The sequence below is a fragment of the Plectropomus leopardus genome, chromosome 9 (genome assembly GCF_008729295.1).
Source record: "Plectropomus leopardus isolate mb chromosome 9, YSFRI_Pleo_2.0, whole genome shotgun sequence".
Lineage (NCBI taxonomy): Eukaryota > Metazoa > Chordata > Actinopteri > Perciformes > Serranidae > Plectropomus > Plectropomus leopardus.
In genome coordinates this window covers 32,097,011-32,118,069 of record NC_056471.1, presented here as the reverse complement: position 1 = coordinate 32,118,069, position 21,059 = coordinate 32,097,011, and the positions used below count along the sequence as shown (strand labels likewise).

General features: G+C 35.7%; 1 protein-coding gene across 1 annotated transcript; it reads right to left on the bottom strand.

Annotated features, from left to right (window-relative positions):
• Window positions 1-1,057: 1,057 nt before the first annotated feature.
• Window positions 1,058-20,831, bottom strand: LOC121947809 (ubiquitin-conjugating enzyme E2 2-like). The gene is made up of 7 exons (XM_042492932.1): window positions 20,494-20,831; window positions 7,468-7,531; window positions 7,331-7,362; window positions 5,763-5,840; window positions 5,127-5,232; window positions 4,404-4,497; window positions 1,058-1,682 (listed from the first exon to the last, which is right to left on the bottom strand). The coding sequence occupies exons 1-7, from the start codon at window positions 20,515-20,517 to the stop codon at window positions 1,637-1,639; spliced, it is 444 nt and encodes a 147-aa protein (XP_042348866.1). The 5' UTR covers window positions 20,518-20,831; the 3' UTR covers window positions 1,058-1,636.
• Between the last annotated feature and the right edge of the window lie 228 nt (window positions 20,832-21,059).

Genomic DNA, 21,059 nt, shown 5'->3' with positions numbered 1-21,059 from the left:
TGTTATTATATATATATATATATATATATATATATATATATACATACACACACACACACACACACACACACACACACATGCACAGTAATATTTGTGGGAGTCATTCTGGATTTTTGCCCTGGAATTTGTCATTTTTTTCTATTTTCCACCCAAAGACTGATTTTTTAAATTTTTTTACTTTATTTTGCAAATGGAGAAAATGTATGCTATTTCCATTAGCTGCACTGTCACAATCAATGTTGCTGCTAATCACTGACATATCCCAGGCTGTGATCATCAGAAAAAAGTAATTAATAATTAAAAAAATATCTAGTCTTCATGTAGTATATTAATAAAAATAAATAAATAAATAAATATTTGTGAGTTTTTTGCCCATTTAAAAACATAGGGGGCATCATAACAAAACCTGCTTAAAATTCTGAAAATAAATGAATATTTGATATTTATGATTAGGACTTCCGTTGGTTAATAAATTAAGTCAGTCAAAGTAGAAAATAATATTAATGTATATTTTTTTTAAAACCTTGGTTTTAAAAGTGAGATTAAAGACCCTCACAGGTGATTTGAGGTGTTAATGTTATTTTTTGTTTTATTTTGATACTTTAATGACATTCTGCTAGTAATACTCAAATACTTATGAGTATAACTACAGGAATTTTACTTGCAACTGAGTATGTCTTTACTTTGCTGTTACTACTTTTACTAAAGTATTACTTTCTAAGAGCTGATGAAAACAGTTCACACCTTACTTATTTATTAGTCACTATTTTGGCACCTTTAAATCTGTCATTCAACCTGCAGCAGCTTCATGAAGCGGAAATACGTTTTTCAGTCAATTCATTTTTTAACCAAAATCAGAATTAATGAAACAGATTAGTGACTGACAGAAAAATAACCTTGATAATTGATTAATTAGTTAAGTTGTATTTGCTTATTTATCTTCTGCGCCATTAAACTAAATATTTTCCAATAAAGAGAAATATTGCAGATTTAAAGATAATTAATTTTGCAGCATGCAAATATTATATAGGAAAATAAAAACAATGCAACAAAAAAATGCAATTTGTTCAACTTTATTGAGAAAAAAAACATCACAGAGCTATTAGTTGATCGATCAGCCGTTGAGAGCTTTGAGTTTCATCTTCAGTGCAAAAAGAGGAGAACAGTGTTGGATGATGGATGAACTAACGGCTCTCTCGTCTAAAAACAACAAAACAAAAACAGAATAAAACCAAAACAGCTGTCGTCTTTTTTCTTTCTTTTTTTTTTTTTTTAAATCTCAGCAGCACATGAACCAATCACTGACATGCATTAAAGTATTTATTTATTTATTGTAACAGTTCTCTCTTCAGTCCACTCTGCTTGGTGTTTTTTTGTTTGTTTGTTTGTTTGTTTTGCAGTTGGCACATTCACAGCTCAGAGTCCTCAGCCCTTCATCTGGTTTACCTCTTTTGAATTTGACTTTGAAAAGCAGAGAAAAATCAAGAGTTTAAAAGCTTTTAGGACAAAAAAAAGTAATAATGAACAAATTGCTGTTATTGGCTGATGAGGGGGGGGGAGGGGGGGGGGGGGGGGTGGCCACATGAGAAAATCAGTTTATTCCAGCAGTGAGTGAGAAGAGGAAGGAGGAGGAGGATCACATGGCGTATTTCTGAGTCCAGTCCTGAGCCGTCTTGTTGTACCTGCAGGTGGAGAAACACACAGGTGAGTCAGCGTCTGTCAGCCGCTCACAGAGAGGACGATGCCATGCCTGCAAACTCTCACACACTCTCACACAGACACATACAGACACAGACACACACACACACACACACACACACAGCTGCAACACAACCTGCTGCAGTCTAAAGGCCGTTACACACCGATGGGCGTGACAAATAAACAACACAAACGTTCATCTGTGAATATTTCATATCTAAATGTTTCACACCGGCAGTGATGATATTTTGAGACAATGGCAGCAGTTGTTCAATAAAAGTTTCAATAGATTTGCACTTTTTTAATGTTTGCCACAAACGTACTACAAATCTGCAGCTTTTAATGTGATAATCCCACAAACAGAACAGCAATTGCCTACTACAAACGAAAGACGAAATATTTCTGAACGTAGTTTAGACGGCTTTTCTGAACGTAGTAGAGACGTATTTTCTGGACGTAGTATAGATGTCTCTTCTGTGCATCACATAGATGTCTTTTCTGGACATCTGCAGTTAATTATTTACTATATACTACTATATATATAAATTATAATTACATTTGTAGTAGGTAACTGCTGTTCCGTTTGTGGTAAATTCATTACGTTTGTGGGATTATCACATTAATAGCTGCAGATTTCTGCAAGTAACTAGTAATCATGTAGTTTAATAACTTCTGCGGTTTGCATATTTTTGGTGTTCACACTGGCAGCGTAGTTTTTGCAGAGCTGCCTGCAGTAATAACTACTGCATTTCCACAAATAGAAGCACATACTGCACTCATTAATGGAGCCCTGCAAACAACTGCGCTGTCAACAACACGATCCTGCCAACGTTTCGCCGTAAAATGCCGTGTTTACAACTGAGGGGAGTCTGTCAACAGAAACGCTGTCAGAGGCTTTTATTTTGAAACCAAAAAGGGGGGGTTGAGTAAAACAAGTAAATTTGTATTTCAAACATTGAAACTAAAAGGTTGTATGGCATCAATATAATTATCAAGAGACCATATATACTGTTAGATACTGTTATACTGATAAAACTAAATAACAGACCAAAAGTTGTGAACATCGTGTGGTTTGAAGCTCGAATGGACCTTGAATGGAGCCTAAAAGTAAAATTTTCTGCTACTTTATAGTTTCACTGCACTTCATCTCAGAAAGAAATAATGTACTTTTCACATTTATCTGACAGCTTCAGTGCCTCTTTAAGTTGATTTTCTATTTAAAAAATAGCTGTTCATAAAATTAAACATATTGTTAAATATTAAACCAGAACGGTTTGTGTTTGAGACTAAGAAGTTCTACTTGCTATAGTTGTATTTCAATGTTCTGTGTGAAGCACCTTGAATTGCCTTGTTGCTGAAACGTGCTATACAAATAAACTTGCCTTGCCTTCTAAACTGTGGTATTTTTCATTTTTACATAAAAAACGGATATGACTACTTCTTCCATCACTGCATTTGGTCCTGAGTGGTGCTGCGTCACGCTCCGAGTGTTCAGTCGTGTTTCACTTCAGTAACTTTAAACCTGACTGAAGTTTAATGTGAACACAGATAGTTAGCAGTACAAATATTTATTCTGGGGGCAAGAACACAGACAAGAAGTGATACTTGTGTTTGAATGAAATCATTTGATCTTTTATGAGTTTTTTATCACTTTCATTGACTAAAATAAACCCACTTAAGTATTTTTTTTTGCATGCAAGTAAAAAACAGCAATTAATTCAAATAAGGCATAAACTGTTGGTGTCACTGTTTTTTCATGTTTTAGCTCATTTTTCATTCCTGCTCGACATTTTTAACTAATCATTATTTTTTATAATTATCTCCTTCCTTCCACACAACCACCAAGTTTTAATTTCTTTGAAAAGCAAGAACCAAACAGTTTTTTTTTTGTTTTGTTTTTGTTTTTATAAATCAGAAAAACAAAAAGGTCAGAGTTAAAGTGTCACTTTAAGATGTTTTGTTATTTGCAGGAATGTAAAGGATTTTGTTAAAAGGGCAAAAACATGAAAGATCAGCAGCTCCGCCCGTCTTTATCTCTGGAGCCATGCTTTGCATCGACGTGCTTCAATTTCAAATCAGCCTGCGGAGTCTGACAGAAACAGCTCAGGTGAGTTAACTCTGCTCCAATCAGACGGCAGCTCAGCTCTTACCCTCACAGCATGGCATACTTCTCTGTCCACTCCCTGGCTAGTCTGTTATACCTGAGACAGACACGCCGGTTACAATCCTCCACGCTGAGGCGTCACACTCTACTTTTAACTCTTTTTTAAGTTTGTAGTCCCAAATGAAATCTGAACACCAGCCTCCAGAGGAGAAGATTTAAAAATAACAAAATATCTTTAGTTCATCTGTTTAATTAAGATGAAAGTTTTTCCACCCGATATTAACTTTGACACAAACTTTTCATTATTCAACTATTATTAATCTACAAACCTCTTGTTTGTAAATTAGCATTTTACATATATTTTCATTTCTGCTCTGGGGATAAACAGGAGCTGATGTGTTGGGAAAACTGCTGTCAGTTTTTATTTCTTGACTCTGTTTGTTCCTGGTATTTCAGGCGTTGACGTTTATATACAGTGTTTAAAAAAGGTTGAACAAAGTAAATAATAACTTAAATAAATTTGAAATATTAAAAAAAAAAAAAAACAGCTGATGAGTTTATCGGCTTTTTTTGTTTATCTATAATTCAGATATAAACTCACCTAACAGGGTCTGTTTTGTAGATGCGGGCGATCTCTGGCACTAGCGGGTCGTCGGGGTTCGGGTCACATAACAGAGAACAAATGGACAAAAGGACTGCAGAGACAAAAACAGGAGCTTAAAATGACATTTTTATACCTTCACAACTGAAATATACAACAAAACAAAAATAATATATATTTCATTATCTTTACAAGTTAAGAAGATAAACGTTTCTAAAAGTTTTTAAAAAGTTTGCTGTCAGTCCAAAGCAGAAAGCTGAGTACTGTTAGCAGTCAGAGAATGAAAAATGAAAATATACATAAAAAATTGGACAATTCTTCAGTGCAATCGGTCATTAACGGGTCCAACCATCAGCTCACAGCACCATCCGGAGGATATAAATCTGACATTGTTAATATTTTTCACAGAACATTAAAGTATAAATATTGTTACAAATCCCGACAGGACATTAATAACAATCAGGTTGAAAATCCAAAGTTTGTCTCTGAGGTAAATGACTGTTTTCAGGTCGAAAGATTGAAATCTGGTAAAATTTGTAAAACTTTAGAGCAAGTAAAAGCAAAGGATGGTGATTTTTAGTTTTCTTCTTTATTTATTTTTTATTTTGTAAAGCCTGAATGGTTATTGTAAATCTTCAAGAAACATCTTTTGGTTTGTTCTGCATCACTTTCAAATTTTAAATCTAATTAAGTAAACTCATGAGGCTGAAGACGTCGTCTTACCTTTAGAGATAGTTAATGCGGGAGACCACTGTGATCTCAATATATCCAAGCAGATGCTGCCGTTACTGTTAATATTTGGGTGATAAATTCTTGTTGTGAAGGCGACCTGAAGGGAAGAGGAGAAACGCTGAGAAACGCCTGAACAGATCGAAGCAGCTTCAGAGACACAAACAGTCTTTCCGACAGAGTTCATCTGAGGTTTTGTATCATTTTAAAAACGGTGTCGAGTTTCTCCTGAACACGTGTGGACACGGTCAGGCAGAGAACTTTAATAACAAAACCTGAGCCCGACGCTCAGGTCGGACAGATAAACTCTAGTTGGAAGGAAATTTAAAAAAACTAAACAAAAAAACTAATAATTCTGCTCACAAATATTAAATATAGTTCCCTTTCATTTCCATGTAAAAAATATTTTAAGCTTATTAAATAAATATAATTTTCTACAATGATAGAATCAAACAGATTGTGATGTTTATATATTCAAACCCAAAATACACATTTTTTTTTTTTTAAAAAAAATCTCATTTATAAAAAATAAATAAGTAAAATAAACAAAATTCCAATCATTTTTATAGGGAATAAAATGTTTAGGAATCACTGAGGACGTCAGACGAGTGAGAGGAGCAGCAGACTGACCTTGGGTGGTTTGAAGGGATAATCTGTGGGGAAATGAATTGTCAGGAAAAATACGCCGCCCTGATAGGGACTGTCAGGCTGCAGCAGGAAAAAAACACACAAAAGAGAAAAGTCACACATTTATTTATTTACACATCATCACTCCTAACAGTTTATACGTCACTGTGTTTCTAAATTTTTTTGTACAAAAGCGTGGCATGTTTTTTATTTAATATACTTTTACCACTTGTTACATCTTTATATTATTGTGCTACATATACTGTGTATACTGTATTTTACTTTTATTGCGCGACTGACATCATTCTCATGTCATTATCATCATTAAGTCTTTAGTTTACATGTTGTGTTACTGTACTATAAGCTCCTCTGCAAATTACCGTCTGGGGACAAAATGGTGTTTTGAATTAAATTTTAAATTGCATATTACTTGTCAGAATAAATATTTATTAACTTTGTGATTACTGCCTACCATACACATGTATTTTATATATGTTGCATTTTAATCTTTGCAATATTTTACATTTTAAATACTCTTTTATTTTTATTTTTACTTGTTGGAGGGAGCCTGAGATTTTCATCACCAACGACTGCTTATCTGCAACCTAACATGCACATGACATAAATGACTAGAAACTCGAATCATTAGGCATTTTTGCAGGAATTATTAGCTCTGAGAACCCCCGTTTTATTGTGTTCACACTGCAAGAAATAAGATCCCTCTTGACACTACGGCCTCAGCTGAAAAAAGTTTCTGATTTCTAGAGGACGCTGGAAGACACAGGAGGTGTCCCTCAAGAAATGGGAATATAGTGCAGTTCATAGAGGATGTGTGACAGGACAAAGAATACTTTCCCATGAGGGGCAGGTGGATTTCACGGAACAGAAATATACAGCACTTTTGTTTTCACTTCCACCGACTTTAAACAAAAGACAAAAGAACTTTTCTATGCCAACAAAAGGCTTATTTCTAACAAAACTGGCATTTTATTCTATCTATGGCCATCTCCAGGCACCAATGTCTAGTAATCATGTAGTTTAATCTGCATCTTTATAAGACTCACTCATCAGGTGGATGATTATGTTGGCAGAGGAGAAGTGCTCACTAAAACACATTTTTGACATGTTTGTGTACAAAATCTGAGAGAAATAAGACTTTTGTTTGCAAAGACAAACATGTTTGTTTCTTGAAACTCATGAAAATGGGAACTTGAGTGAAATTCAGAAAGTGAAAGAACGAGGTGAAAGCATTGGTTCAATGTTAGCATTTATCTTTTCTCAGGATTGTTTTTTCTCTCAGTCTATCTCATTTCTGTGTTTGGGTGAGGCTAAGTACTTCTGATGTGCAGTACGGATGTAATATTTATACCATAAGTCCAAAAAAAAGAAAAGAACCACAAAAGATAAGATGCATTGTGGTTTGCTGAGCATAATAAAAACATTATTTCACAGTGAACTCCAGAATAAAATGTGAATAAACTGTATCTTGTCATGTCGTTATGAATCCAATAATGTTTTGATTACATTCGTTCAACAAGAAAAAACTGAAGTCGGAGCAGGTTGATACTTACAGGCCCCATAATAGTAGCTTGCCAATGAAACACTGTTGAAGGAAATAAGAGTAAAGCGGTTTGATTAAGCATGTTTACGGTGTTTCAGGTGCACACAAACAAACTGAAAGTCTGTACGTGTCAAAAAATGATCTTACTGTCTTCACCGACAGGTCCAGCAGAGCACTGAGCCGGAGGATCTCTGGACAGATCAGTTAGCTCCTGGAAGCAGAGACAAGAAGAAACATTAAGTAAATATAAAGAAAAGAGCTAAATTCATTAAAAATTAATACATAAATAAAAGACATGTTCTGTTTACATCGCACATACAAAATGAAGTTTCTGGATCCAACTCAGTTAGCAGGGAACGTTCACATAACGCTCGTTAACGTTATCTACAAGTTGCAATAATATTTTAAAGACAAAATCTTAATCTAATGTTAAAAGAACATTTAAAGGATGTTTATTATTTCAAATAATGTTCCCGTATGATTAAATGCTGACCAAGACGTAATGTTTTAACTGCATCATTGAGAGGATGTTTTGGTGATGTTGAGAGTTGACAGATCATAAAACATTCCCATAACGTTAACATGAGAACAAACGAAAAACATTTTCACAGCAACATTCAGAAAATGTTATTTAGGTCTGCGATGGAGGAAAATCTTTTATGAAGTATTCCTGTAATGTGATACGTTAACCAAAAATAGTTGTATATACTTTTTTAACTTTATAGAGAACGTTACCCTAAATTTAAGAAGAACCTTCTGGGAAATAAAAGGAAATTTACCACTAAAAACATCACTAAAACACTGCATTGTAATATTCTCCTGGCCATTCCAACAAGCTGCACCTTCCTTTCAGTGCGCTAACAGAGGAGCTTAAAGTCACCCGTGTACAGGGACTCTGCAGACACCAAAGTCGCAGAAGCTGGAATCCACGTGAAGACCGGGAGGAAGTGGCGGGCTCAAGAAGCGGCCACTAAAGCTGAGGCGCAACTAAGGCATAAAACGCTGGTAGGCTCCGTGGTAACGGGACGAGCAGGTCTTGGTTCCTTTCTGAAGCCGTGTTACGATCTGGCCCGTGGTTAAGAGAAGCACCGTCTGATCCAGGATGAGATACGAGCAGAGGTTGAGGAAGAACGCCGCAGTAAGATCGCCGGCATGTCCAAACAAGGAGCGTGGATCAGGTGGGAGCAGGCAGATTCCCGCAGTCACCTGGGCAGAGCTCTGGAAAACAGAACCACTTCGCATCAAGTTTCTCGTCCAGTCAGTCTATGATGTCCTCCCAAGCCCGGCCAACCTACATACCTGGGGACTGGCGGACACTCCCGCGTGCAAGCTGTGCCAGAGGAGGGGCACCCTGGAACACATCTTGAGCTGCTGCTCAAGAGCGCTAGGGGAGGGGCGGTACCATTGGCGCCACGACCAAGTGTTAAAAGCCTTGGCAGAATCCATCTGCACAGCAATCCAGCACAGCAAGACCCAGACAGCCCCTAAACAGTCAATCACCTTCATTAGAGCGGGGCAGAAGGCACAATATCACCAGCCTAACTCTGCTGGGGGGCTCCTCCCCACAGCTCGTGACTGGCAGCTTCAAGTCGACCTCGGAAGACAGCTCGAGTTCCCAGCCAACATCACAACCACTTCTCTCCGCCCAGACGTGGTACTAACATCGGAGTCCACCAAACAAGTGGTTATCCTGGAAGTGACTGTCCCCTGGGAAGACCGGATTGAAGAGGCCCGTGAGCCAAAGAGGGCCAAGTACGCAGAGCTCAGCACAGAGTGCCGAAACAACGGCTGGAAAGCCCGCTGTGAGCCGGTCGAGGTCGGATACCGAGGCTTTGCTGGCCATTCACTTCTGCAAACCCTCAAACTCCTTGGAGTGAAAGGACTGCATTTGAAAAGAGCCATCAGAAACATCCTAGAGGCCGCAGAGAGGTCCTCGCGGTGGCTGTGGATCCGTGGAACATCACACCACTTGGAAACAAGCCAGGGACTGATCACCCCGGCTGGGTCGCCCGGGCGAGAGTGTATGAAGATTAAAGACCCGAAACACCCTATGACCCCGGGTACTTCACTGATGACGTGTCCAAGTAGCTCCAGTAGGTGTATTCAAACTCTAAACATCTTTAGAACCAAAAATTGCTCGCTAGGAAGTTTCCTTAACATAGATTTTAAAGTCTGTAAAATAAGACACAATTCATCACAAAAAAATCAAAATAACAAAGCTGCTTACTAGTAAGATAGTGTATGAAATATTTGATAAGAAGTCAAGAATCAAAATGTCTTTTCTTTGTTCTTCAGCTGTTTTACGACCAGTTTTCTGTCGTTTTGACACTGAAACAAACCAAATCGTTTATCATGTTTCCTTCCGGTTTGCCAGCTGTTGCTCGTTTTGCATTTTGTTCTCTTGGACTGTTTCCTGTTTGAAAAAATCAACACCAGGTGTCACAAACAAACACGCTGAGGAATGAGGCAGCCGATCGTATCTAACAAAGGCAAAGTTTAACCACTAAATCCAAGAGTTAACTGTTGAACTCCAGACTCCACCAACAGAAAAAAAGATTTAAAAACAACTCCAGTTCTGTCAGATTTACATGTTTTCCAGTTAGTGAGTCCATCCTGTTGTCAGCTGTGAGGCTGGCCATATGTCAATATTAGAGCACTAAATATCATCTCTGTCATGTTTTCCTGGTTTAAAAGGCTGGATTGCAGTGCAGAGATGTCCTTTTCTGAACTTATAAGACTCTTCTAGCTGTCTATTATTATCTTAAACAATTAGTAATCACATCCAATCCAAATTTATTTCTAAAGCACATTTAACAACAGAGGTGACCAAAGTGCTGTCCATCAATAGGTTAAAAACAATAAAACAAATAATAAATAAAAAATAGGATAAATATCATAGACCAAAAAACTGTTTAAAAAGGGCAATAAAACACAAGGTCAAACTACAAAAAAACATATCAGATCATGTATCCACATTTCTGATGATTAATCTCATTGTGTTAATATTTTATGAAAGCACCGATATCAATAAATTTGGTCAAAAGCACTGAGATTTTCTCCTCATTTGCCAGCCCCAGTTTAAGAGGACAAAAATAAACCTCCTAAAATGTAAACATTGCAATTTTTACTGTAAAATAACCTTAAGCTTTCAGTTGTCAGGGGTGGCTTTGTTGTTTGGTAAAAGTTTAGAGACTCTCCACAAATGTTGGGTTAACTAATAAATAATTAATGTACTCTAATATATAAAAGTTGACAAGTTTTTGTATGGATAAAGAGTCCTTCAACTCCTTACAACTGACACAATAGCACAGATAAATAATAATAATAATACTAATAATAATATAGCCGTGTCCCTTTTCTGAAAACTTTTTTCAATGGATGACTTTCATACTATTTTTTTTTATCCTTGAAAAACAACTAATTAGATGTACAGAGAAAAATAAATATGTTTTATAGCTCATTAGTTATTCCGTTAATTATCATTCTAAATTATTAGTAATGTGTTAACTAATTACATTTTGGTGATGAGCTTCAACAATAACCACTGTAAAAATGTCTCCTTTTTATCTGTCTGTTTCTACATGTTTGAGCCTTGTGTTTATTACTAAGCTCTCGTCTTCCTCTGCTGTCATGTTTTGCTCTTGTATGTTAAATATGTGAACGACTCCGTGAAGCTGCTTGAACTTCTCGAAAGTTCAAAAATAAGAATAACAAGTAAAGCCGGTTGTGCTCAGATGAGATAAAAACAGGAAGAGTTCCTACATAGAGACAAAAAACCAACCGCGAGGTTCAGTCGAGGTTTCATATGTTCAAACATGTTCATCTGTGAACACGTGTTCGTTGATATCTGTTAACAGATCAGCTTCATGTTTAACAGCGAACCAAACATGTCAACCACAAACCACAAAAATACACGAGCTGCCTTTGTGCTGTGCAAGTAATAGTTCCTAAATTTATGAGTGAGATTTTTCCACAAAACCAAACAGGTTCAGATCTACGACACAACTGTGTTGTTTACAAACCTTTCGCCATCAGAAATACGAGTTTATTTTGTTAATATTAATTAATTTAAAACAGTGTATCATCACAACTGTCACAGCTGTGAGAGTCCACTGTGGAAAATACAACATAACACAAGGAAATGACAGTTTTATCTCAGACTCAGAAAAACAATGTTTTTTTTCCACAGATGAAAACTGGACTTTTTTGTTTAAATCCAGTATGAAGCGGCTTTTATTTTAAAAGTATATAAACTAGGGAAGTCACAGTTACGTTTTTTTGCCCCGAAGTGAGTAATTTGATCTTGAATATCCGCCGCTTCAGAGTCCCAATGCGACACTTGTATTTACCTGGATAATACAGCTGAACAGTAAAGTACTTTAAAGTTATTAAAATCAATCTAGCGTAAATGATGGACAGTTTAATAACTACAATGCACTACAAGAAAAATGTCTGCATCCAAACATTTCTTAAATTAAATTTTATTTTTACAAAAAAAACCTAAAAATCTTAATCACCATTCCACTTAATGTTTTTTTTAATAAAAAAAAAAGTACAAAGTAAAGGACCTGAAATGTTTCTTCAGAATATTGCTCTAAAATCAACTTAGCGTAGCATTGCAATATTAGTACAGAACACTATAAATATGTAATATAATCACAGTTCCACTTCACAAATATTAATCAGTCACAATTTAACTTATTAAAGCATGACAGTAAAACTAGTTCACTAAAAATGAACAAAAATTTAAATTCTACTCAAAGTAGCAACTGGAGTTGCAGCATTACGGTGAAACCTGAATATCTTTTTTATGTGATTAATATCAAACCATGGCAATGATTTATTTTTTTTAATCCGTCCTGCTCACTGTGTCACGGGGGTTTACCACACAAACACTTATTTATGGCTGGATGCCGCAATTAAAATATCTGCCACCACAAACAGAGTTTCTATTTTTGTAGCTGGACTGTGTTATTGGAGCGCTACTGGAATATATATATCGTTATAAGTTATAAGTTATTTATAGCTCCAAACTCTCGAGGTACAGATGGAGCAGCAGAAGGCCAGACTGAAACTTAACGGACAGTATTTAATTACCTGGGAGAAAGATTCAGCCTTCAACTATCTTCCTACAGAGTAACACACGGCACTTTCAAGCTTCACTTTCAGCTTTGTAACTCTATTGATCAAAAGATCACACAGTATGTTGACTTTGCAATAATAAATGTCAGAGCAATTCAAGTTCCACCAACCATCTCCACAAATTTCCTACAAGAAACTCTGAACTAAAGGATCAAACAACTGCGAAGATTAACTTTTAAAATTTGGATCAATATCAGTTTCCTTAACGCTTTTCACAAGCTATTTGACTCTTTGAAACCAGAGAAAACTGGTTTGATTTCTTTCTAAAACATGGGAAAAAAGCAATGACCAACTTGGTAAGAAATGTCCCACGAATTGCAAGAAATTAGTTAAAGGTTACATGAAACTAAAAATGTGTTTTTAAAAAGAGAGGTGGATTATTTAACAATAAGGAAAAAAATAAGGAAAAATGCCCAGAAAATTACATTTTATATTCAAAATAAATTTTACATTCATAAAATTAATATTATTTATTAAAAAATTCTATATTCAAAATTGAATTACAGGGGGAAAAAATAGATGCATTTCTAGATTTTTTTTAATTTAACACATTTTTAGATTGTTTTCTTGATTTTGTCTTTTGCTTCTGTTTATGCTTTTTTATTTTAAGGTAATTTTCTTGTAACTTCTTTACTAATTTCTTGCTCATTTTTTAGCCCTGTCTTGTTAAGTTGCTCGTTGCCTTTTCGTGTTTTTGAAAGAAAAAGCCAGTTTGCTCAAGTTTCAAATAGGTTACTCACTGATGAAGATGATTATTAGTTTCTGCTTGTGTTACAGAGACACACAACATGTGTCGTACTCGTGATCACGGCTCGGAGCAGAGCAGGAATGCTTTCAGCCGTCAGCAGCTGCATGTTCAGTAAATCTGATATGACAACATGAATGCAGAGTTTCCTGGTGCAATTTCAGGTTTACAGGAAGCTTCAGATCAACTGAGATAGCTAAAGATATTATTACTCTCAAAGATTCTTCTACTGTCTGATGAGATGCTCTAATACACAATCTGCAGCAATAATTAAACAAACAGGCACTTAAAAGTTTAGATTTGGCTTACCCTGGCACATATCTATGTGTCTGAATGTTGATTAGGGCACACTGCAACTTTTCAAATAAAAAAATCAAATTAAAACTGAACATGTGAGGGATAGAGAAGTGACTGATGAAGATGCAGCAGAGTTAGTTGACTGACCACAGACCTGCTGCTGTGAGCTGACGCACATTTTGTCTGTGTGGTATTAAATTAACCTACGAGAGCTGGTTAGGATTTTGCAGAAGTGGTTTATGATAGAAAAATATAAAGTCCTGAAATGTGCTGAAACAACCATCAGAGCTGTTTTATGGTGTTTTGGTGTTTGTTTCTGCTGTTTTTCTGTCCTTTATAAAGAGCTTAATAACAGCCAGCTAATGTTGTCAGGTTACTGGTTAAACTGGGAATCAAATGAATCAAGTACATCAAGTTCTAAATATCACAGAGTCCAGTTCAAGCCACAAAACATGTTGTCATGATCTTTTTTAAATCTAGAAAACACTCAGAGCTATTTTAATCCTATTTTTACAGGTGTCACTCCTGGAAACTGATCGGCTGCCAACTTTAAAATCCATTTGCCACTTTGACCTTTGACCCCAAAAAGGTTTACTTCATGCCCTGCAAACAACTTCCTGATATTCGATTTATCTTTTCAAGCAAAAACGTCAAACATCTGATGGTTCTAGATTTCAAAAGTTAGTATGATCTGTTTTATATCACAAAAACTGAATATCTTTGGGTTTCAAAAGAAATTACATCACCTAAAGCTCCAGTTTTCTAAAGTTTAGTCAATTGATTATTTTATCAAATAAATGGGAACATTAAATCGATAGCCCTAAAATATTCTACACTGAAATCCTCACTTACTAGCTTTTCCCCCTGGAGCACAAGGCTGTTTGATACACTCAAGAATTATATTAAAAAACTTTATGTATCAACTTTGATAGCATTGGAAAGTTTCTCTTGATTCAGCCAACAACTCTTAAAACCAGAAAAAATGAAGTGGATGTTGTGACACCTCGGTGAGACACCTGCCAAGCTGCAGACCACTGTTTGAGACCGACAAACAACAAATCTGCTTGTGATTCAGCGAGTCACTGCTGTGTTTCCAGCAGCTATTAAGGCACATAAAGCAGTTGTTTTTTACCGAGACATCATTCAATTCCTGCTGGAAAAGTGAGACGAAAAGCGGGTGTCTTTAACTGAGACAGTATGCCTTTCCTGCCAAGATAGCAGCACAAACGGCTGTGTTTCTGTTAACTACGACAGCTCTGCGTTTCCTCAAAGGATTGTGGCAGTTGTTTTTGACTAAGACATCCAACATTTCCTGCTGGGATACTGCCACAAAAATATTTTTTTCACCATTATACCACTCATTTTCTGCCAGGATAGTGACACAAAAAGTGGTTGTTTTCTACCAAGACATCGCTCAACTTTTGCCGGGAAAAAGACTTTCTTTAACCAAGACAGTATGCTTTCCCTGCTGAGACAGTGGCAAGAAAAGCAGTTGTTTTTACTGAGACATTGCTACGGTTCCTGCCAGGATACTCCCAAAAAAAATATGTTTTTGACCATGACATCACTCAATTCCTGCCAGGATAGTGCCACAAAAAGCAGCTGTTTGTAATCAAGTTGATAACGAGTAAATGTTACTTATTTGTAGTCTGCAGAAACATACAAAACCAACATTTTTTCTGCTGTTAAAACACGTAAAACTTCAAACCAAGTTACTGAAAAAAAAAATCAGTGGATTATGTAACTGCTGCAAATAAATTGTTTGCATTACCAATCAATCTCACCAAAACTGACTAGACCATAAGAGAAAATGGTAAATAACGTCCATCATGAATGTCAACCTTACAGTTTGTTTAAAGCTTGATATCTATGTATACAAAGAAATATTTACTAAGAGATAATCAATTATCAACATACATTGTTTCTGCCTTATTTTGTGTTGATCGACTCATTATTTTAGCCTTAGATTCACCTGCAACTGTCAGTTAATCATTTATCAAACAAGATCTCCAGTCGTTCTCCCATGTCTCCAGTTTGCTCTTTTATATCATAGTAAACTGATTAAAGTGTTTTTGACTGTTTTTGGGACAAAAAAAAAAAGATATTTGAGGACGTCACTTTGGACATTTTTTACAGTTTTTTAACATTTTATTGGCCAAATGTTGGATTGTAAAAGCATTCACAGCACTACAAAGACAGATATTTATTGTGAAGGCCAGCGGCAGCAGCTGAGACATGAAGCTGAACTTGTATCTCCCGTGTGAATGCAGCATTAGAAACAAACTGAGACACTCGGGTCATTATTGATGTGTAAGCAGCAGCCTATTTTTACTCAGCGAGCCGTGTGGACAGAAGAGTCGGGAGGCCAGATCAGGATATATCAGCGGAGCGGGGGTGAAAACACACGGCTGCTTATAGGACGAGGGGTTTGTATTTCCAGCCTGCGGGTCCGCCTGAAGCCAAACTGTGTGTGTGTGACTGTTGGTATGTGACATACAGGCTCGGCAGCACACACACGGCTCATCTTTCAGATTTGACTGAGTTTAGGAGGCGAGAAAATGGTCAGGAATTCAGACAGTGACTGTGACAGAAGCAGCTGGGAGAGCCGGTTTAAACCGTACGCAAACTGTTACTGCTGTTTTTTAAAATGTTTCATTAGTTTTTCAATCCATTAAATGAAAATAAAGTCACATCCCACTAAATATGTCCCCTAGAAATTCCTCACATCCACTGGTGGTTCCTCCTCCCTTGTCACTTTTCGCAGCTATAACAAATATTGGGAGTCACAGTAGATTTATTTGATATAATCAAGAAAATGAACAGCTTGATTTTTTAAACTATGAGTCTCTGCTCTGCAACTGATTTATGAAAATCTCCTTGACATGTTTGCTTTGGAGTATTACCTTTAAGAATCTGTTACTTTTGGCTATCATATATCTGTCTGGAAAATTTAAATGAACTAAATCATTCACTCAATGATTTAGTTAGATATTGAATAATTGTGTTAGTCCAACTAAAATTGGACTTTTAAAATACAAGTAAACATATTAGAATGACTGAAATAAATTTCTTGAAAATCGCAGTCATGCCCAGATTATGCAATTGGAAGTCGATTTCCCCCGTGACATAAACACCATGTATGTGCTCCTAGTCCCTGCACCAGCCTCCCTTGTGGGTTAAAGATAGGGACTGTTCTTATTTATGAGAGGGGAAGGCATGCTGAAAAACAGGTCAGGCATTAAAAAAAAATTATAAGCACTGAGGAGGGATTTATGTTTTTATTTTTGGCTCAGGTGAGGGACATACAACTTAAAAAGGTTGTGTTATATATTAATATTAAATAAAAAAAAGTCACACCCCAGCTACGCCCCTCCTCTGATAAATAAAGAACAGTCCCACAACACAAGCACAGAAGCTAAGCGACGTCCTGCTGTGGACAGGGCCGCAGCAAAACATACTTTAGCCACCTAAAAAAAAAATCAATGTTTTTTTCAGTTTGGTATTTGTGATATAACAGCTTCAGATACCCGTCGGTAAGAGCTGTCTCACAGCAGCGTAAAGTGCTGAAAATATTCTAAATGAAGCGTACACTTAAACTGATATCAATGATCGTGACGTGGCAGTTTTCTACCCTGAAGTTATTGTATATAAAGCTGCCGTGGAGGAGTCGGAGATACTTCCGTCAATAACTCAATTCTCCCCCGCTGCTTGTATACTGGGACAAGGACGGTAGACCAATTAAATGACCTAATCGAGCTGAAACCGTAGCTGGACTTATGTAAATGTACCAAATAGATTAAATTAAGTTTTTTGCATGTCTATACATTCTATTTAAACTTGATATTTCTGCAAAGCTGCAGATAAAACAACACAATTATTAGGCTACACTGATATTATTAACACTCTGCTTTTTGTAGCGTTATATTCCAGTGGCACAGGGCTGCACAATTAATCTAAATATTGCTGAAATGGCAAATGAGTTAAAATGTGTCACATCTTACCAATGAAACATTGTGGAGCAACAGAAATGCCTCCGCTTACAATTCATATTCAAGACATAAGGGAGCATATTTGTTTGGTCCAGAGACCCCAGCAAAAACCACATTATCATCATTTTTAGATTTTTCCATTGAAAACAAAATGCAAAAATCATCATTCCCACTAAAATGGCAACTCTTATCGCAGTGTTTGTAAATATAACTACAATAACTTTTTTTTACATATTGTGCAGCCCTACAATGTCGGCCTTGTAGGATTGTTTCGGACTTGTGTGATCCAAACATTTCCAGTGACTCAAGGGTGGTGAAGCCCAAAAGTGGGAAATGTGTTTAAAAAAAGATCGATGTAATCATTTCCAAAATTCACAACATATTCTTATCTAACAAATCATTCTGCTTCAATCCATATTTGTTGATGCTGAGCCTCTCACAAACAACATTTTCACTGTTTGGTCTCCACAGGCAGCTGTACAAACAGGGCAGCGAAGCAGCAATCTAATAAATAAAGTGTAATCATTAAAGGAAATTGATTTAAGAAAAACCTGACTCACTTAATCAGGTGAATAACTTCATTTAAACTGATAATGTTGTTTGATTTTTTAATTCTTTTTTTTTGTAGGCACAAAATATGACACCTTTCAGAGATTCTTTTGAAAAGCTCAACAGAAGATTTGAATGCAGTAAATTTGATTTCAAGTGTGGCTGATATCCACAGGTAGTTAACTTTCTTATAAAGGTGGTGAAGACTTAAACAGCACACAGGTTTTAAACAGAGAGTAAAAACAAACCTCTTCAAGTTGCCTTTAAATTACTTTTTCATTTAAATCTGATTATACTTTTATTTTGTGTTTAACGGTTGTGAATTTATTTGTTAACATGCCAAACTCTGTGAACCTGCTCCTGATGTAGATACAAACGGCTCATTCTAAGGTAACAACAACACAATGATTCATGTTTTCACACACATAACTTTCACTGATAATATATTGTGAAAAATAGAGCAAAAGGCCTGTTGTGACTCAACAGAGCTACTGTTAGCAATATTTCTTTGATTAATCAATTTATAAAACAATTTGTTTTAAAATCACAAAAAACTGAAAAATGTCCAAGATGACGTCCTCAAATATCTTGTTTTGTCCAACAATCCAAAACTCAAAGATATTCAGCTAAATATTACATGAGGCAAATGATGCATATTTAATATACTATTGCACTTCTTTTAAGTATCCTTGTCATGTTTTTAATTTTAATTTTTCTATTGTATATATATGTTATTGAGTGTATCCATTAACCCTATTTTCATTCATCTTAATATGTTTATTGTATGTTTGATGTGTGTAACAAAAGCAAATTTCTCATCAGTGAAAAAACCTACTTAGTAATAAATGTTACTCTGATCCTGAAAGCATCAAATCCTCCCTTTTGTCCTAATTTCCTGATTAATTGTCTAATGTTGCCTTAAGTGTCCCACCAAGCAGTACACAAAGTAATTTAAATCAGCTCCACCTTTACCAGCAGCAACATTAAAGTCGTGAAAACATTAAAATCCAGTGTAATAATATTATCATGAAACAGGTCCTTCACTACAATGAGTGATTTTGATGTTAATAATTTTTTACTAAGCTCAGATTTTGAATGCATGACTTTTACTTGTAACAGAGTACTTGACAGATAGATACAACCCAAAAATAGCAAGAAATTAGGTAAAACTAAAAGAAAATTATCTGAAAAATGTTTTCTTAAAAAATAAAAATAAAAGAAATAAGAAAAGTGAGAACATAAAAGAAATAAAAGGAACTGATCTAGGAAAAGTGCTTAAAAAGTATAATTATGTAGCATAATTTTAAATATGTAATTCATATTTCACTGAGAAATATAGTTTTCACTATTTTTTTCCTTGTTCCTCAGACATTTCCCCTAGCTCTAAAAAAAATGATTTTCCTATTTTACTTATTTCTTGCAATACTTCTTACCAAGTTGCTTATTAAATTCTTCCCCATGTTTTTGACAGAAATCATATAAATATTTTTTGTTAAAGGAATCTGAAACCAGCACAAGAGAAAGTGATGTCACTTCAGGTTTCACTGCACAACAGAATGAAAAAACAATGACACACATGTCACACTACAAGAGGAAAAATCTAAATTATATATTATATATGAAATAATTATTTTATAAATTATATACTATGTAAGATAAGAAATAAGAAAAAATGAAAACGTAAAAAAGTATAAAAGAAAAAAAAGGAAGAAAAAAGAAATGATCTGGAAAAGGGCTTAAAATAATAACAAACCTGTAAAATAATTTTAAATAAGTAATTTTGATCATTAGAAATACAAACTCTCTATAAATATCCTAAAATACAAAATACCAAATACTACAGAATTATTTCAGATGTACATATGGTAAGATACTACCAGTATTTATGCACAAAACAAGTGTGCAAATTTGTTGAAGTTTTAGAGAATATAATTACTAAATACTATAAGTGCCAACTTTTACCTCAATAAATAATTGTGTACTTCTTCCACCACTGATTGACTTTAACTTAAAAGAATGAACTTCATTGTAAAAACAGATGAAAGTGACAAAATGAAAGCTAAACGTCAGCAGGTGCCAGTTAAATTACTGTCACGGTTATTTTTTCAGTTATTTAAATGAACATTTTCAGGGGCCTGGAGCTAAAGCTAACACCGGTTTATTGTCTCATTTGAACCCTTCGACACCCACCGAGAAGAGTTTTCTGCTAAAATAAACGCATACATTTTAATAAACACAACATAAAGACAACAAATAAAAACATAAAATTAAATGTCTCGAAGCAAACCGCAGCTGTGAATTTAACGGTTTATGTCAAATGTTGTGTCATCGGCAGCACAACCTGACGGTTCAAGTTAGCAAGCTGAAGGCACAAATATCAGAAATTAAAGCTAAAACGGTTAAAGTGTGAGTTTTAATTGAATGTTTGGGGGAAAAGGGGAAGCGTGTTACCTTGGTAATTCGTTTTAAAGCCATTGTGTCTGCTGCTGTCGAGGTGGAGGAGGAGGTGGAGGAGGAGGGCAGGCCAGCTAGGTGACGCTAACTCACTAGCATCTAGGACTTTGCTAGCTTTTGTAGGCTGGCTCGAGGCTAACTATCTGTGCTACACATACGCCGGTTATTAAACTACAACTGTCGTCTTATTTCTCCGGTTAAATCTCCGTGTTTTGGGGGGTTTCCAGCTCGAGTCTGGAGACTGACTCTCCAGCACGTCAGCCCGGACTTCAGGCTGACACCAGAATAACGGACCGGACCGACCGCAGCGGCTCAAAATGTCTTCCGTTTCACACAGAGAGCAGCTGTCAGACCACCGGGAGCAGGAGGTCTCACTCTGAGGATTTTTTTCAACAAGAAGGTCTCACTGTGATGTGGTTTCAACCAGGAGGTCTCACTCTGGCACTTTTTCAAGAGGGAGGTCTCACTTTGATGCTGTTATATATGTGATTTTATACAATATTACATTTAAGAAAATAAATAAATCAATATTTAATTTTTAAATTAAAAAAATAAAAAATATA

Coding starts and splice junctions, on each gene's coding strand:
- LOC121947809 (XM_042492932.1), bottom strand. CDS start 20,517: ATGGCTTTAAAACGAATTACCAAG. Junction 4,498..5,126: donor CGCATTAACTATCTCTAAAG/GTAAGACGACGT, acceptor TTGTCTCTGCAG/TCCTTTTGTCCATTTGTTCT. Junction 1,683..4,403: donor TACAAAACAGACCCTGTTAG/GTGAGTTTATAT, acceptor CTCCACCTGCAG/GTACAACAAGACGGCTCAGG.